This window comes from Natator depressus, chromosome 11 (assembly GCF_965152275.1).
Source record: "Natator depressus isolate rNatDep1 chromosome 11, rNatDep2.hap1, whole genome shotgun sequence".
NCBI lineage: Eukaryota > Metazoa > Chordata > Testudines > Cheloniidae > Natator > Natator depressus.
The window spans coordinates 62,345,586-62,365,490 of record NC_134244.1 but is presented as its reverse complement, the minus strand read 5'-3'; the positions used below and the strand labels follow the sequence as shown (position 1 = coordinate 62,365,490).

General features: G+C 40.4%; 1 protein-coding gene across 2 annotated transcripts in view; it reads right to left on the bottom strand.

Annotated features, from left to right (window-relative positions):
* Nucleotides 1-2,405: 2,405 nt before the first annotated feature.
* FASTKD2 (FAST kinase domains 2) overlaps nt 2,406-19,905 on the bottom strand; it is a 19,196-nt gene continuing 1,696 nt past the window's right edge. For both annotated transcript variants that reach the window (XM_074968010.1, XM_074968011.1), the window contains 11 exons: nt 18,731-19,542; nt 17,398-17,501; nt 15,298-15,406; nt 13,877-14,000; nt 10,957-11,096; nt 9,932-10,104; nt 9,294-9,457; nt 7,383-7,607; nt 6,377-6,464; nt 4,289-4,403; nt 2,406-3,518 (listed from right to left, as the gene is read on the bottom strand). In XM_074968010.1, the coding sequence (XP_074824111.1) occupies nt 3,399-3,518; nt 4,289-4,403; nt 6,377-6,464; nt 7,383-7,607; nt 9,294-9,457; nt 9,932-10,104; nt 10,957-11,096; nt 13,877-14,000; nt 15,298-15,406; nt 17,398-17,501; nt 18,731-19,432 (2,064 nt within the window). In that variant the 5' untranslated portion in view covers nt 19,433-19,542 and the 3' untranslated portion in view covers nt 2,406-3,398. The remainder of the gene's footprint in view (nt 3,519-4,288; nt 4,404-6,376; nt 6,465-7,382; nt 7,608-9,293; nt 9,458-9,931; nt 10,105-10,956; nt 11,097-13,876; nt 14,001-15,297; nt 15,407-17,397; nt 17,502-18,730; nt 19,543-19,905) is intronic.

Below are 19,905 nucleotides of genomic sequence, written 5' to 3'. Positions count from 1 at the left end.
ATGATATTCACACTCAAGCTAGAGGGAAACGCTAGGAGGCAAACACAGTGGGTGCCACTTAATAGGAATCCTGATATAAACTTTCTGTGGGTAGCAACATTTTCTAATCCCACCCCACTGACTTTAATGTTAACAGGATTTGGATATTGGCAACAGGCATGCTGCTAATTGACAACTTTTTGATGTGCCTCCCGTCTGCAGCCCTGCCTGTGGCTGGGAGGGGAGGTTGCAGGCAGGGCAGCAGCAGGGAGGTTTGTGGGGCTGCAGCCAGGGGAGGAAGAACTGGGACATGCCAAGCCCAGGCTCCTGTACTGTGCAGCCCCGCAACCCCCAAACACCCATATGGAAAGCCCCAGCATCTGGGCTGCATCCCCCCTGCTACTCTGCATGTAGCTGCCCCTCCCAGATGTAGGCAGGTTTGCGGGCAGGCAGGGAAAGGTACCACGCATGTCCCAGTGCTTCACTCCCTAGCTGCACCCCTACGGACTAACTTTCTGCTTACTGGCAACCTTTAGATAATAGCAACTTTTTGCTGGGATCTGAGAGGTTGCTAACAAGCGGAATCCACAGTAGGAGGGAAAGAATAGGGTAAAAGACTCAGAAAATCTGAAGAAAGACCGAAGTCCTCAGTGGGAACAAGTATCTTTCATAACTATTCTATAGCTGAGTGTTTATAGCACAGTATTTATAAGATGCAAGAATAATACAAACAGCTAGTGATACAGCAGGAGCAAGGTACTATCACATTGCATATGGCATGAAATATGCCTTCTATTCGGGCCTATTACATTATAACTAGTGTAATGAGGTGGGTCATTGGTTCCACCCACTACTGTTTTTTCCAGTGGTCACTCATTCAGTGCAGTGGTCATGAGTACTCTACACCTTTAACGTAGTGTTGACAAAAGAAAATCGCTTGCATGCCATCTTGGCTAGAAGAAAAGGAAAGGTTCATTCAGATAATCAGTATTTCTTGGTGCATCTGATCCAGAAAAAGGGAAATCCCATCAACGAGCAAATCGCTTTGGTCTGAAAATCCAGTTTTAAATCTCACAAGTTCAGGCTTTCTGGCAGAATTTCCATGCTTCAGGGTTTCAGCCAGTCTGAAAACCAGCAAGGACAGCTCTTCTTGTGGTATGTTACCAGTCATAACTCTGTACATATCTTTACTAGCAAGTTCTCTCCACAAACATATATCATATTCAGCTGACCTACTCCATGAAGGGTACGGCAGCAAATTAAAATAATGCCTCATTTCTTCTTTTCACTTTAATTCTTTTACCACATCACTGCAAAGCTTCAGCCAAATCCTCAGCCGAATACAGAGACAAAGAAGCGTGCAGTTCACAGCTCACCATGATGCGAAGCAAGAGCACCGCCATTTGGTTGAATAAGGTTACTGCCAAAGGCTCTAACATATATTTACTTGTTCTGGTTGAACAATATCATTATCACAGGACTGACCATAATGCAGAAATGGGTAACAGATTTGTAGGGGGGTGATAGCTCAGTGGTTTGAGCATTGGCCTGCTAAACCCAGGGTTGTGAGTTCAATCCTTGAGGGGGCCATTTCAGGATCTGGGGCAAAAACTGGGGATTGGTCCTGCTTTGAGCAAGGAGTTGGACGAGATGACCTCCTGAGGTCCCTTCCAACCCTGATATTCTATGAAGACCACAAGTTTCAATGCTGTTACTAAGTAAATGTTCAAAATACTCCTATTCAAAACTGCACTTCATTAAAACAAAAAAATGCAAGTGTTTCATTGACTGACTCTTGAAGGCAAGTACTAATGAGTATTTTCAAGAACAGGATGGAAGAGCTATGTCTGCCTCTTCCACTCCTTCAACTTAGAGCATTCTTTGAACTTCACATTTACATCAGTAGGCAATACCACCATGATTCTGATTTATCCTCTACTACGTAGTGGGCCAGTGGATGTTGTGTTGCATCATAGAACCACAGAACTGGAAGGGACCTTGAGAAGTCATCCAGTCCAGTCCAGTCCCCTGCACTCGCAGCAGGACTATATATTCTCTAGACCATCCCTGACAGGTGTCTGTCTAACCTGCTCTTAAAAATCTCCAAAGATGGAGATTCCACAACATCCCTAAGCAATTTATTCCAGTGCTTAACTGCCCTGACAGTTGGAAAGTTTTTCCTAATGTCCAACCTAAACCTCCCTTGCCGCAATTTAAGTCCACTGCCTCTTGTCCTATTCTCAGAGGTTAAGAAAAACAATTTTTCTTCTTCCTCCTTGCAACAACCTTTTACATATTTGAAAACTGTTATGTCCCCTCTCAGTCTTCTCTTTTCCAGACTAAACCCAATTTTTTCAATCTTCCCTCACAGGTCACGTTTTCTAGACCTTTAAATCATTTTTGTTGCTCTTCTCTAGACTCTCTCCAATTTGTCCATATCCTTCGTGAAATGTGGTGCCCAGAACTGGACACAATACTCCAGTTGAGGCCTAATCAGTGCAGAGTTGAGTGGAAGAATTACTTCTCATTTCTTGCTTACAACACTCCTGCTAATACATCCCAGAAGGATATTTGCTTTTTTTGCAACAGCATTACACTGTTGACTCATTTAGCTTGTGGTCCACTATGACCCCCAGATCCCTTTCTGCAGTACTCCTTCCTAAGTATTGTGCAATAGCTGTAAGTAGTCTTGGAAGAGCTAATACTGAAACCCAAGAAGACATCACAAGGCAATTTATACGAGGACAGGATCTTATAGCTATGACTCTCAGAGTGCTTTATAACAGGGGGAAAGGCTTCAGACTGAAGAAAAAGCATGGAGAATAAAGAATCATTTGCTGTCCCAGACTTCTGAAAATGAGACTAGAAAGTTATTTTCTGAGTTACAAACTTATCAAGAGATTTGGGAGTTTTGATTTCCACTCCAGTCAATATGTAATGATTTACTGCTTTTCTGGCTGGAGTTCTTACTGAAAGCTAAAGACAGATTGACTCGTTATCCCATTCTCACTACAGTGAGAGCAGTCATGGTCCCAACTGCTCTGAAAGACTGTCACACTCCCCCAGTTCAAGAACACATGAAAAGTTTGGCCCTCTGGAGTAGCCTAGATGTAGTTTAAAAAAAAAGATACATTTGAGATAGTTTCAACATTAAATGCAGGATGTTTTTTTTTTTGTTTGTTTTTAAATGAAGTCAATTATTGTTTAAGGAGCCTTAGCTATAACATTCTGGAACACAGGTTTGAAAGGAACTGCTTCTATTGCTAAAGAACTCCTTCAGTAGATATAGTTGAATTTACAAACTTTCTACAGGGTATGATGTCTTGAGGCATTTTTCAGGAACATATGAAACCGCTTCCGTCTTCTTGTGAATGGCTGTGATGGGAAAAAAGCAGGAGATCCGAAGTTCTCAGTCCATTTTAAATATTATCCTGCAAATTCACATCGGAAAAAGGAAAAGCATTTGCTGAATAGATTTCTCCCTTCAAACACTCAATTGCTTCTTCTTTCTTCAGTTTTTTAAACTCCTGGTAGTGGACCTTAGTGGACAGGAGAAGAAGGGAAAGGGTGCATTAGTTCCGCTGCTAAATAACAAACTCACATTGTCTTGTGAACCAACGCACTTAATGAAAGGAAACAGATATAGAGAATCCCTGCATTCCAGAAAGTGATCAGTTCAGATCTGCAATTCCACATGAAAAACAGGTGAATGAGTCAATATCTGATCAAATTCATGCAAGGTTCTTAGGTACTGGAATTCAGCAACTCAGTTTTAGCTTTTGGCGAATTATGGTGTAGTTCAGGGGTAGGCAACCTATGGCACGCGAGCTGATTTTCAGTGGCATTCACACTGCCGGGGTCCTGGCCACTGGTCCGGGGGGCTCTGCATTTTAATTTAATTTTAAATGAAGCTTCTTAAACATTTTAAAAACCTTATTTACTTTACATACAACAATAGTTTAGTTATATATTACAGACATAGAAAGAGACCTTCTAAAAACGTTAAAATGTATTACTGGCACGCGAAACCTTAAATTAAAGTGAATAAATGAAGACTCGGCACACCACTTCTGAAAGGTTGCCAACCCCTGGTGTAGTTCATGACAAAAAAGGATCAAACTCCACCTGGACATAGTTTACCATAGTGGAGTCCCTTTGCCCAACACCACAGAATACCATCACTGATCAAGGAGTTTTTCCAGCAGTGTCAATTTAGGTTAAGCTTACCACTCCCAGTACTCTGTTCTTCACCTATCATACACATCATATATGTGATCATACTGATAAGATTTGCATTTAGACTTCTTACCAGTATCACATGATAGCCCAGTGCTTTCAGATGCCTCATCTTCATTGCCAGCTTGCCTCGGGGGTGTCTTGTGCCAAAACAGAAAGCAGATGGAGGAGCACAGAGAACAGCCACTCTAAAGCCAAAAACAGTAATAATTTCTTAGGGAGCTGGCAAACTGCATTATGTTGGTGCAATTTAAGTATTCTTCACAGTTAACCGTTCAGAGAATGCCTTTAATATTAAGGAATAGCATTGCTGTGTTAGTTTATTGCTAATATTTTTGTCCACTCCTGATTTAATCATTCTTTTGCTTCTCCAGACTTAAGCAACTTAAACCCCTCTCTCCTGCAATGTGTTTTAGCTTCGTGCCGAGGTCTGCCCATACAGTACTTATGTGAAAGATTGAATTCTTAGGCCTCAAATCATTCTGCAACTAAGGCTGGAGAAGTTCAGAATGGTGCATTATATGAAACAGAAGCATCCAAAATATGGGATTGCATCAGAGACTGCCAGATGCTGGAGGACAGGGATGGATCACTCGATAACTGCCCTGTTCTGTTCATTCCCTATGAAGCATCTGGCATTGGCTACTGTTGGAAGACAGGATACTGGGATAGATGGACCATTGGTCTGACCCAGTATGGCTATTCCTATGTTCTTACGCATGTAACATTTATTTCCTTCTTTCTTCCATTATCTACTGTGCAAATCCCTAACCTGCTTGGAAGGTTCAGAAAAGTCCAGTGCTTTGGTAGCTTGACAAGCAGTATTGGTACAGAGTAACTAGTTCCCTTTTTCCCCGACAGACAGATAGAAATTCATCTGTGCAAGGCCATGCATCACTTAGATCCCACCTAAACCCTCAGAATCTGACTTCAGTGGTGCACAGACCTTTTGCTGAATTTGGTCAACAAGGGATACGTTATTGTTAGAGATACAAAATCTGCAGTATTGTGGTCTCAAAGTCACAATTTAGGTTTCCTAGTTTGTAACATGGTCCAAAAATTGGGTCACCGGATTTAGACGTATCTCATTTACTAAAAAAAGAGAACATTCCTTAGCATACAGTTGAATTGGTCTCTCCATTCTAACACGGAATAGAGATATAGTTTTTCACTCAATGCATAATTAGACTGGAACTCATTGCCACAGGATCCTGTTGAGGTCAACTTTAGTAAGTGTCACAGAGGGATTCAACATTTATATGGATAACAAGAATATTCAGTTGTAGTTAATGCAAAAATTTTTTTGGAAGGGAATCAAAATCTCATGTTTCAGGATTTATACCAAACTCTAATTATTAGGGGAGGAGGCCCTGTTTTGGTGTCCACAATTTAAAAATGATGTTGATAAATTGGAGAGGGTTCAGAGACATGGGAATGGTTAAGGATTGGAAAACACATCTTATAGCGACAGATTAAAATACTTCAATCTGTTCAGTTTAACATAGAGAGGGTTAAGGGGTGACTTGATCACAGGCTATAAGTACCTACATATGGGGAACAGAAATTTGATAATTGCGGAGGGGAAAGGGGACTCTTCAATCTAGTGGACGAAGGTATAACAAGATCCAATGGCTGGAAGTTGAAGCTAGACAAATTCAGACTGGAAATAATGTGTAATGGTTTAACAGTGAGGGTAATTAACCATTGGAACAATTTATCAAGAGTCGTGGTGGATTCTCCATCACTGGCAATTTTAAAATCAAGACTGGATGTTTTTCTAAGAGACACGTTCTAGTTCTAACACGATTTAATTCAGGGAAGTTCTAGGACCTGTGTTAGGCAGGATGTCAGACTACATGATCAAAGTGATCCCCCTCTTCTGGCCTTATAACCTAGGAGACCTTTATGAGGGCAGATTATCCCACAGCTACCCACTGTGGAGTTTCTTGCACCTGCCTCTGAAACATCCAGTGCTGGCCCCAGTTGGAGGCAGGATACTGGATGAGGCCCAGGTCTGATCCAGTGTGGCAATTCTTATACTCTTGTGAGAGCATAGAGAAAGTGAATTACTTGCTTTGCAGATCAATGAGCCAGAGAGGCACAGGAAGAGCCTCGCATAAAAAGGGCCTGGTAAAGAAAACTTGTAACCAAATAAAGGTACCGTTGAACATTTGGAACATCAGCAGGATCATCTACTTCAGTTACTGGAAGCACTTTTTTTCTGTCTGCATCCATTTTGATTTCAAAATCTGAAAGCAAAGCAGTAGAATATTAAATGCCACAAGAGGCTTTGACCATTCCAATATATTTTATGGAGTCGATAGAAAAGAAACAGCTATAATTATTGCATTTGTGTGACAGCTTGCACAATATATTGCTGTTCCTTCGAGAGCAACAAATAGATTCAGCTGGAGCTTTGACACAGTCAGAAAAAGTACTTGTTATCACAAATCATAGATACAGTATGAATAGGTGTATCAATTCAGGATTTAAAGAAAAAAATTGCTGTCTGAGGTTTCATAGATCCATACATAGTCTCTTGTCTTTTATCACTGGGATTGATAAATTTAGGAATAAAAATACCAGAAGTATAATAAGTGAATCAGGTAATGAGAGTACCTTGCAAATGATATAATCATAGAAGTATAAACCCTGCATACAAAAGAAACCATACACCATGGAACTTTACTAAATTTATAAATGGTTTCTCAATGAAGCTCATATCCTGTTCTTTAAATCAAAGAAAAAGGAAAACTGTTCCACAGCTAAAACAATCACACTGAAGTTTCATATTTTGCCATTTTATATTGTTTCTTTAATCCAAAGATTAAAAAAATATGTTAGCATTGAAAGGTCAGTGTTGTTTAATATAGTTATTGCCTATTGGGTTTATGTAGGATTAGTTGCATCAAAAGCCAGATTTTAACCACAAAAAGCCCACCGCAATTTTACAAACCAGAGCAGTAACAATATTTTAGTCAACTGTCCAACTATTTTAACGTGAATGTCATAGAAAATACATCCATAAAGGCATAGTTGTCAAATAGACCTTCTCACCAGAAATTTATATTTTAAACCCCTTATATTATATGTAATAGTTGCCAGTCCATTTCTTTACCACTATAAATCAATATTCAAAGGCACATGACAATGAATTGGTCCCATACCAATGCTGTAACCATGTGGCAGTTGGATGTTTTGCTGAACCATACGCTCATCTCCCAGAAGTTTCAGAAGAGCCTCCTGTACCTCAGGGAGATCAGAAACCAAAGGTGATGAGGGTTTATTTATAAACACAGTTGCTGGCTTAGTGAATGAAGGAGGACTATCAAGTTCCAGACACATGTTCACACAGTGCAGCATCATTTCATTCTGCTCCTTGTTAAGGCCATCTGAAAAAAGGATAGAAAGGTAGCATTATAGTGGACTCGTTATATTTATATTGTATCATTTTATCTCATCAAATCCACAGTTTCACTGGCTACCTTGCAGTAAGAACAGATTTCAGCTTTGCTGAGCAGTAGATTCATTCCAAATTAGGCATAATAAAACTAATTGTTTCTTGAAAAGATGCCATCAAGACATTGTTAAAACCTTCTTGTTCTATATAGCTATCTAAGCAATTTACAAGACACACATTACTGTAGAATCAGCCTCCTAGTGAGGTAAAGCAATGCTACTACACAGATGGAGAACTGAGGCACAGAGAGGCTAAGAGACTTATCCAAGGACACTGAGGAAGTCTGTGACAGAGCAGGGAGTTGAACCCTGGGCTCCCAGGTCCTAGGTTACCACCCTAACCACTGGACCATCCACTCTTGAAAGTCTGAAATCTGTTCATTTAAACCACTTTCCCCCCCCCCCCCCCCCATTGTGCACAGCTACACATGTTACCCTGTTACAGCTGGGTTACTAATAAGTAAAATACACTGATGTACACATGGAGGCTGTTTTTAACAAACAAAAACAAAATACCCCAATACTTTAATGGATATTGATAAAACACAAGAAGTTAAGTCACATTTTGGATGTCATTTTGAGAACATGCTTTAACAGTACCAAACTGTAGAGTTGGGCAAAATTTTTCAGCTGAAAAGTAAATTCTCTGATAAAATGCAGGTTTGGGGGTGGGGGAAACTATTTGCAAATTTGGGTCAAATTCAGCAAATAGTTTCAGACCAAAAAAATGAGGGGAAAAATTGTGAAAAATATTTTTTCAAAACAATATGGAAACATTTCATTTGACCAGAATGGAACTTTTTCATTTCAGTGGGAAAAGCCTAAATAAATAAAAATCAATTTCAGTTCAAAATAAACTGATTTTCTCCCCCCTTTGATTCAGCCAGTGAATGGAAGGGTCAATTATTCACTCAGCTGCACTGAACTATTCAGGTTCCAAGTAGACAGGCTCTTTTGTTGAAGCGTAGGGGCTTACAGAACTTCAAGCAACATATACACTTACACCCTGACTCAGTGCCAAACTAAGCGAATAGCTGTAGAGCATTATAACACAAAGCTGAACAACTACCTTGAACCATTTCAGTCAGGGTCCTTCATCCTAAAGCAAAACAGTCAAGCAACTTCTAACCACAAGTTGTATTTTGAGCTAAACTTTGATGTAGCTGAAAAACATACATCACTTTGGTTATTTTTTTTAAAAGGTTCTTGGAAAATCTTGAATGTGCATCACAGACATAAGAATCCACAATTTGTTCACATTTGACTTTCTACAACAAATCTTGCATTTACTGTCTTTCACACACACAGTTACCTAGGAAACACTTTCCTCATTACTGAAGTGTCTTATCTGAAAATGGTACCTCCAACAGCACAACACATCGCCACGATGAGGGCACTGGTTCAGTGCTGAGTCTGAGGACAGAGTCACCTGAATCACTAACAAGTAACAACAACTTGCTGAACTCCATTTTTTACATTAACCAGTCTGCCCCACTTAGCTTGAGAGCTTCAATGCAACCACACCCTAAAGAGCGATTGTGTTGAAGCTACTACTACTCTTCTCTACACACTACTCTGAATTCAATGGCATAACACACATGAATACATTAATGCCTGACCTGATTTTAGTAACTCATTGATGTTGTCCCCTTGCAGGAGCTGACTAAGTGCAGGCTGGGGCAGATACTTTAAAACGCAAAATGAATACACTGCCTTCAGCAGATCCACATTAGAAATCCTGGTGAGGTACTTATTCAAGGCACTGTTGAGAGACTCCAGGAACCTTCAAAAGAAAAAAAAAAAAAAGATATCTTTGCGTACCAGTTTATAAATAAACTCAGACTTTCCTAAAAATCTCTATAAAATATAAATCAATACTTTTGAAATAAAACCCCAGACAGATATTCCAATTTATTTGGATAACCAGAACCCAAGTCCAGCACCTAAGCTTACCACTAGCTACAACCTGTTCACCACTTTTATCAGGCTATAACTTAAGTGATGGGCACCCACTCTCTATTACATCTTGTGCATTCTCTATTACATTGCTTTACTGTTTAGAAAAAATGTATATATATTTTTTATAATAGTGACAGGTATAGCAAGTTTATCTCACAGATTTAGTAAAACAGACAAAGTGAGAAGTATTTCACAACTGGAATCCAAGATCAGTAGCAGGTACTCTTTAGGGTGCCTCTTCAGACACCCACATAACAACTATGTAATTTAATACAAGGCTTTCTAAGCCAGAACCTACTCCTGATTTTGGCATTTGGGAACGTGGTTGAGAAGTGAATACACCCGGAGAATACTTAGAATATCCTTCAGGTTCAGGGATTCAGGATGACTTGTCACCTTCTCAGCCAAAATATCCATCAGCTCAACAGGTCGAAAGCGAAGTCCCTCAAAGGCAGACAAAAACAGGACAATCTAAAATGCGCAAAAAAAAAGTATATGAAGAAAAACATTTTTAAGGCTAAAAACCAACAAACCAATTAAAACTAGAGTACAGGCCTCAATATGGAAATTTACTTGTCTGGTGTCATAGCATCAGAGAGGTTTTTAAAAATGAAAATAAACTTTTGAAAATTAATATATTATGAGCATGACTAACTGTATTCTTTATTACTATACTGCAATAAATAGGAGAACAATGGACTGTTAAACTTCCAAACACTTTTTAAAATATTTAAGCCAATATTGTCTCATTGTTTCCCTCTGATCCACCATCTGTATGTCTGTATCCCTCTGTTGTTTCTTCTCTTACACTTAGATTGAAGCTCTCTGGGGCAGGGACTGCCTTTTGGTTCTAGTGCCGAGCGCAGGGTTCAGGTCCATGATGAGGACTTGTCGGTGCTACGCTTATACAAATTAAACGACAGCCAATGTACCAGTTTTACCGAAGATTTCCCCTCAATCAATCTGTATAAATACACCCTGTTGTTTCAAAGATATACATCAAGAAAGAGAAGTTTGAAACTGACAAATTTTTCAGCCACGGACCAATTTCTACCAAGTTATTCCTATTAAACTTTCACGAAAAGAAACCAGAGACAAACTGCATTGTTTTTTATGCCCTCTGAATTTTCTAACATTGTGTAGTTGCTCTACTTGTAGAGCCAAACTGGAACTTATGCCCCATTTTAAGCCCATTTCAGAATGCAAACTGAAGCACTGCGTCGTAACTAGCAGCTCCATAAACAGTGTTTGTATGCACCTGGGCACAGCTTCGTACTGGCAGTTCTAGTGGTGTCACTATAGAGCTTGTGGTCACTACCTCACCTGTTTCGTGCCCCACATGTAGATGGCTGAAGTCACGTAGTTTGCTATTGCTGAATACAAAACTACATTGCGGTACCGGAGGATGCTGCATGATCTCAGAACATGGATTAACTGCCAAAATGGAGTACCATGGATACTCTCTGTAACAGAACAACAACAAAAAGAACAGTGACTGTGAGTGGCGCGTTGTGGGATCTGACTGGGACCAGCAGCCAGTGGGGGGTGATGTGAAAAATCAGATGGGGAGCCATGGAAGAGACTGTGACTGGCTGGGCAAAGGAGACCGAGATGGAAAGTTTGGGGATACAGACTGGGACTCTGACTAGGAGCATACAGAGGGATGTTGGGACTAATTGGGCAAGAGACTGGAACTAGGATGAGAACCCTGAGGAGTGGAGATAGACTGGTTTGGTAAGGAGAACAAGACTGGGACAAGGAGCTGAGGGTGGGGGAAGAGACATAGCTGGGACAGGGCAGAAGGGACGAAGCTTGAGAGGAATGGGCAGAAAAGTCTATGCCCACCAGAGAACACTCCCCTCCAAAGCCTGGAATGGAACCCAAACATCCTGAGTCTTACCATTCCTCTGCCTATGTGTTTCATAGCTATTTGCAGACAGAAACGTGTTTCATCCTCCTCTAGTGCTGGTCCATATTGAGGATCACCAACTATTATTGCAATAAGTTACTCCCTTAGATGTAGAGGCAGAGGTATATGAGCTGGATCTAAAGCAGTGATTTTCAATCTTTTTTCATTTGTGGACCTCTAAAAATTTTTTGAATGGAGGTGCAGACCTCTTTGGAAATCATAGACATCATCTGTGGACCCCCAGAGGTGCACAGACCACAGGTTGAAAGCCACTTGTCTAACGGTTCCAGTCCTGCTGATGACCTTTATGTGGGATACCAGCGGATGGAATTTGTGTTTTTCAGTTTCCTTTTAAAACCCTAGGAAATTATACGTGTGGATGCGCGCACACACACAAACCGCAAAACAATTTGTATTAAAAGAAAAGTAGCAAAGTTGCAAAGTTGAACACTCAAAAGTTAGGAAATGCAAGAATGAAGGCTTCCTGTGTAACCTTAATTCAGTTCCCCTAGTGCATATGCATTATGAGACAGTCTGTAATTTCATGATCACATTTCTATTTTTTCCACAAGACCTGTGCCTCATTCAGTGCACAGGATGGACATGATCAGGTGGATCATCAGGGTTGCGTAATAAAGGAGGCTATTGTCTAGGACCCCCTGCTTCATTTGTTGCAGTAGTTGGAAGGTGTATATCGAACAAGACAGATGACTGCAGAAATAGGAAGGATGGTCTCGGCTACTTGAATGTCATCCTGAATTCTATCTTGGCCTAGCCTTGTCTTCTATCCTTCAATCCTATGCAATGCTGGGCAAATCACTTAACCCAACGTATTTCTCATTTTCTGGGTGCCCAAGCTGAGACCCTCGAATCTGATCTGCAGAACTGCTGAGTGCTCACAGCTGCAAGTTAAATCAAGAGGAGCTGTGCTTCAAACACATAAAGTGCCAAATAATGCTGAGTGCTCTGAAAAAATCAGGTCCAATGCATTTCAGATTAGACACTCAATCAGTGGACACTTCTGACCTTAATATCTGTGTGCTTCAGTTCTGCATATTTACTTACACATTGTAAGGAGAGTGATCACTTTAGATAAGCTATTATCAGCAGGAGAGTGGGGTGGGGGGAGAGAAAACCTTTTGTAGTGGTAAACACCCATTTTTTCATGCTTTGTGTGTATAAAAAGATCTTCTGTACTTTCCACAGTATGCATCCGATGAAGTGAGCTGTAGCTCATGAAAGCTTATGCTCAAATAAATTGGTTAGTCTCTAAGGTGCCACAAGTACTCCTTTTCTTTTTGCATATTTAAAATGCAGATACCACCACCTCACTCTTTGGTGTTATGAAAATAAATCCATGTTTGTGAAGCACTCAGATATTATAGTGATAAATGCCACAGAAAAGCAAACTGGGAAATAAATAATGCTGTCTTCAGAGCAGGATTTGAATCACCTGCAGTAAATAAGACCTATGGCTGTACACTAAACAATGAGGATACAACAAAGTATTCAATAGCTTCATACTATGAATACCATCCATCCTGTACATTAATGAAGCAGGGGTCCCGTGGGAGAAAATAGTTTGTTGCCATATAATTAAAGATTGTATCATAAGGTGTATGCACAAGGAGACAAAATTCAGGTTGCCTGTGCAACCTGAATTTGGACATTTCCTACCTTTTGAGGGCTTGACTTTGCAACATTAATGTTCTTTTACCATAGTTTTGGATGCAAGAGTATATATAAATACTTATTGATCAATTATGTCTACAATACTTATTGCACGGGTCTGAGTAAAGGTCAGAGTATTAACCTTCATTTTAAGTTCCTTTGGGCTCAATTGGGCCATCAATTATTAAGCAGAACTCAATAACGAAATCCACTTAATCAGTGAACATGTCCCCTTTTGCTTACTCCCTAAACAGTTGTCAATTCATACTAGGAGATGCAAATTTTCAGTTCAGAAACAGTTTTAAAAGCACATCTGAAATCACTAATTTTTCTTGCTGGCCTTTAGTTTTCTTTTCCCCAAATTCTATAAATAGGGAAAATGCTAACAGAATTTTAACTTCAGAGATATGAAGAATGGCATTATAATCCACAGAGATGACATTTCATGGTATTAATGAGGGCAGAGACCATAAGAACTACTTTCTTTGATCATCCATCAGTCCTCCAAAATTTTTTGTACTGTATTTTGTCTAATGGATCTGCATTGTTAGACTACAAAACAATCATGTTTTCTGGGCTTAAAAGGAAATTGGAATAAGACATTTTCATTAGGAAGAGTCAGAGTAAAGGAGAGGGGAAGTTTAAAAATTCACTTTAACTCACCAACGATTTTGTTACTGCAGGCATCCAGGATTGGCATGGAGCAGTGATTCATCGCAGCCAGAGCACTAAACATGTGTTGAGCATTCAGAGGAGTCAAGTGGTCCAGCTCTTTCAAAACTCTATTCTAAAATTAATTCAATTTGATTAGATTCTTCATTCTTGGCATTGGCAGTCCAAATTATCTCTGCCGAAGGATGAAGTGAGTCGGGAAGATCAAAACTACGCCACTCCAGTAACCTCACCAGATTCGCACTGAAGGAAAGGTTGGAAGCAGTGGAAGGAGCTTAAAATAACTCCTTCCAATCACTTTTCTTATAAAAACAACTACAGCTAATCTAATGTTTAGTGTGAGCTGTCCTTAAAAAGTTCTCAGGTGCTCCTGTTTCTTTCTTGAATTAAATCAATACAAGATGGCCTTACAATACTTATTTCTGGTTACTATGTATATAGTTTTCCTACCCGTGCTTGAAAGAACGGTGGATTGCTATTTAGCATGGATGGCATATTTACCAATATTGTACAGTCAGGATGATAGTCTTTGCCATGTGCAAAAGCTCTAAGTTATTCTAAATCCTTAGTAAATGACTCACTATTTTCTATTGCCCTTTGTGATACACCTTTGGCAGATGTACACTAATTTAAACAAGATTTAAAAAACTGGTGAAGCTAAAGTTAGTAGGCCCACTTCTGATGTCACTTAAGCCACAGTAAATCAGGAGTGACTACATTCGCATGGTTAGAGTTACACTGACGCAACCAACAGCAAAAATCAGGCCCACTAATTTCAGTTTCCCCAGCTCTTAAAATATAGTTTCACCCAGTACATTCTCAAAGACATATATAAAGGGCAATGAAAAAATTTTATCAATAGGAAAAAAAAAGTAAAAACAATGTTTAAAAATACTATATCAACCCCAGCTCCTTCCACTGGATTGAGAAAACGTTTTAAGAATCCCCTTCTATTGGGACTAGGGCAGATGTAGTTACTTGCCTCTCAATAGCATGATTCATTACACAGAAAGCCCTGTTACAATGAAGCTCACAGATAGCATCTTATCTTTTACGCTACCAATTTCTTACATAAACACCTCCACGCTTTCTATCCCTATGCGTGGTTGGACCTTTGCACCCTCTACCTATTTAAGTCCCTCCTGCAGAAATACCTCTGTTGGGCAGACTACAGCAAACTTAATTGACATGTATAGTCATTAAAAAAATGTTTTCCCTTCCTCAAACCACTGTTTACTTGCTTAAATGTCCCTGGAGGATGAGCAACTTAGGGAAGTTACCATCCATTTTCAATGTCTGGAAACTGCCTAGCGTACAACAGATGCTACCATAAACAACGAATAAATAGCAACACAGGAGCAGTAGCTATGCAGGAATAATAGAAGGCCCCACCAATTATTTTAATCTTTTACCTCAAATTTCCTTTTGAGAGAGAGTGGGGCATCTTTTCCAATGCATTTCATCATGCTTTGCAACATAAAAATGTTACTGATCTTTGGAATTCGCTGCTCCACCAGTAACCTGATAAGGAAAGAAATGGAATTGGTTTAAGGAGGCTTGCCTACACACACAAGTTGAACCAGTAAAGCTTTGCTTATTTTGGTGGAAGCAGGCACACATCTGTCTCCCATGGACGAATCCTGAGATAAACTGGTGTAGCTCCTCACACCTCTTCCACACCCGCCCCCTTTTTTTTTTTTAAATTAAACTGGCGCAGCTCTACATTGACGTAGTTAAATAGACTTAATAGCAATGTGGCCACCTCCTCACACTGAAGTAACTACACTGGTGTGAGATATCCGTAGGACTTCTCCCCCCTATGTGCCGTGATCTGTCCGGCAACCTTTCTAAACTCCACTGCCCAAGCAGTGCAGAGGACCCTGGAATGCCCACCCACCCACATTGCACCATGCTTACGCTGATGCAGAATGCTGCTGTGTGGACACAGTGCTGCAACATACACCAATGCAAGAGCAACAGAGTGAACATACTGCAGGGAAACAGAGGTATCAGTTTAACTAAACTGATGTAACTTATCCCAGTGCAATTTCTCTGTGGAGACAAGCCCCCAGTGACCCGTGAAATTGATTGTACAGGAGAGCCTTGTACAGGACACAGAAAATGGAGCAGATGGAAAGGAGAACAAGTGATACTATAGTCTGTAGGAGAAGAACAGGATCTGAATATAGCAGAAGGCAAAGCATCACACAGAGAAGGACTCTGATGTGGTGTATCTGTGCTTGCCATTTTGGCTCAGTAGGAAACAAAAAGGCTAAAGAAACCAAAAAAAACCCCAACTCTCTTTAAAACAGTATATTTTTTTAAATCAAATATCAGAGCATAGTTTTGGAAATTTCAGTGCCTGTATGGCAGTGGAAGGCTCTGAAATTGATCCACTGAGATTGACATTTCCCTGAGAACAGGGAAGTTTGATTAATCAAGATGGAGTCAAAGTCTTCTAAATGGAAAATGGAGAGGGATAACCTACTTTCCCCCAAACTCCCAGAACCGTGCACCTGAACTTCTAACAGAATATGTTGTTGTTATTTAACCAACATGCCCATCCTCTTGTAGCTGGAGCTAAAATAGAATTGATACATACAATATAAATCCACTAATATGTTCTGTTAGAAGCTCAGAAACACCAGGTCCCTGAAGGGATAAGCAGATGAGGCTTTGTAGACCGACAATCTGCGTATAAAAACACCACCCACAAACAAGTTATTCTGAAACAAGATTAGATGTAATGCTTCTCCCACCCCTACATTTGAATACAGGCGGAATACAAGCTAAAATGGTATTCAAACTCAACGGCATTTCCTACTGAAATCAAGAATAACACCACCCAGCTGAAACATAGGGCTTTTCACTAATAGATATCAAAGCACTATACAAAGGAGGGCAGTTTTATCAAATGGGGAAACTAAGGTACAGAGAGGTGGAGTGACTTGCCCAAGGTCACCGAGCAGGCCTGTGGCAGAAATCAGGTCTCCTCTGCCCCAGACCAGTGTTTTATCCTATCTCCACCCTTTCTGCTGAGAATGCCAACAATGGTGCCAAAGAGAGCTATTTGTTTCAGCTACTATCTGATGGTAATTACTTGGGTCCCAATCCCGCAATGAGCTTCTCCAGGTGGACCCTGCACAGAGCTGTCATACAGAGGTCAACGTAGGATTACAGCCATGGTCACTACAGAGTGTCCCTGATTGTCTAAGACCGTGTAAAGTTACTTAAAAGTTCAAGTGTCTTCTTGCTTTGGACATTTCTACCATATTTTAGATATGAGCACATTGCAGTGATTACTAAAATGTTCTAATGCAATGTATCATTAAATAATCCTGAAGAAAATGCTAAAAATGTAAGCCAGAAAATATCAAAGTGTATTTTGGGCAAAAGGGTAAAGATGGTCACTCTCCTTTCATGCCATAGTTATTTTCCTCCAACAGAAATAAATGGTCACATGACAAGACTTGTAAGTAAGGAAACCATTAAAAAAATGTAATTGTTCTCACTGTAATCCAGCTTGAAGAGCATCCACATTTCTGCTTTTTTCCATGGTTGCCAAGGTGGTTGACACAACAGAGAGACATCGGTCATCAAATTCATTGAGGCGCTCCTATTAAAGATATATTTTCACAATGTTAGAAAGTTCTTAAGACTAAGTGGCAGAAAGCTGGCAAAAATTGACCTATCTTACCCCCACCACCTTCCCCGACAACAAAGAAAAAGTCACTAGGGTTGATTCTACTTTGACCTACATACTGGTATAATTCTACTGACTTCTGTGGAGTTAACTCCCAATTTACCGAGAAAATGAGAAATCAGGCCAAAAATAAAAATCATATTAAGGACCAAAGGAAGAAACTGTGTAATGTACTATACATAGTATGATACAAGCTGGAGAATGTCGTACTGGTCATGTTCAAGATTTCCTCTCTAAAGTGTTTTGTAAACATTTACCAGAGTTTTGATGTGCAGGTTCAAGCACATCTGGGGTCCAACTGTGGCCACACCTGGTGGGGAAACTTCCCCTCCATGTAATAAATCAGTGCCCTCTTTCCCTCTGAAAGTTGCATGCTGCTTTATTAAAACACATACAACTCTACAAAGTAGGATGGGTTGGCTAGGTGCAGAGTTAGGAGTTGGTGGCGGTAGGGATGAGGACAGACTGGTTTAAGGGAATGGAAAGAGAAGAAACAGGGAGAAGAAGTTGCACACAGTGGGTGGGGGGAGTAGTTGGTGGGGGGCTCTGAAGAAAGTCAAGAAAGAAACTACCAGGGCAACAGCAGGTCCAGAAATGGAGAAAACCTCACCTAGCACAGCATGAAATAGTCATATGATGCTCAGAGGAAGTCCCTGGTTCCATCAGCAGGTGGGGAAGGTCCTGCAAAAATCCCCAAGACAAGGGGAGCATAATACAGCTAATAGTGGGTAGACCAAAGAAAGCTCCCAGAGCCAGCAGGTAAAACAATTGGGAGTCAAGGAGGACATTGGCCTCTGCCCTCCAATCAAAATATCAAAAATACCTTTCCTCACGACTGCTCACTCTCAAACTTGCCTCATATCATTTGAGGAGAAAGGAGAGGGGGAAGTGAGGGTGGAGGGAGAAGAGAGTTTTTCTATGCCTTAAGCTGATCTAAAGCTTTGGCACAGCCTGAAGCACAAGTATTCTTTGAGCCCTCTCTCTTTGTATGGTGTGGTGTGTGCAGAGGAATGAAAAGAAAGCCTGGGCAGAACTCAAACCACAGGTGTTCATGTGGAGACCCTCTGAGGCTGTAGCCTCTATAACCTGTAAGAACTGGCGCTGGAATTTTATTCCCATCTTTAAAAGATTCCAATACTTACCTGAGAGACCCTCAGCAAAGTCTGAACCAGTCGAGTGTTCTGGGATACCCCTAGCTTCACCACAGCATGCAGACTGTATACCAAGTCATCACACCACATGCTCCTAGACTCTTGCATCAGACGCTGACATAGCTGCATGAATGCAGGATGCTCCACCATCAGTTGTTTCTCATAACGCTTCTGGTCTTCGGACAGCTTTTTGGTGAGCACCCACATAGTAGTAAAACAGTTACTACAATGCTTCTCAGAAATAGCAGACTTTGAAACTAGGTCTAATACATCACAGGGAGACGTGCATTTTTGAAGGTCATCAAAGAACTGCTGTGATTGACTCCTTTCGCTCTTCACTACCAGATTCTCTTCAACAACACTTCTATCTTCTTCTAGAGGGTCCAAGGCACTAGATGAACTTTGCATATGTTCATCTAATAGAGACTTTGCAGCTTTCTGTTCTTGTACAGTGTCATCTCCTTTACTATAAACAGGCGCCCCGTGAGACAGCAATCGGAGAGATGATTCAAGCCGGTGAGGAGGAACATTTAACAGGAATCTTCTCAGGTTCACACTTTGTATGGCACTCTTATGTCTACTGATCCCTAATGTGTATGTCCTCATCGCCGTTCTAAAGCTGGGACCCAGTTTAGAACCACATACATGTAAATGTCTGATTGTCCTTATCAAACAACCCACTTTATTGTTCATTTTTGCTACTGTTTTATAAACAGCTTTCAAATGCCAGCTCAGAAGACAGGGCCTTAATGAGGTTCAAGCCCATAGAAACAGGTCTTTGGACACCAGGTAAAATGCATTATCTGTGAAATCAATTGAAAATTATAAAATCATTAACAAGCTTTTGGTTTAAAGGTTAAAATACCACGTCTACTAACACATCTTTTACAGAGAGAACCTGAAAGAGCTCTGGAAATAGTTCATTTTCATTTGTAATCCGTCATTAATTAATGAGTGTCTTCTGCTCCCGACTCTGCAATTCCACAGGGTCTCAGTCACAAAACTGTTGCAATTCCACAGTATAATTGAAGAGGGATAGGATTTGAAGAGAAATTGGGTAGACTTAAGCCCTGAACTTGCATCTACACTGGTAAATTGATTTCAGTGGGTCTCCACACACACTGGCACAGAGGTCTGTCCTCATGGGTGCACTTACAGGACTGAGT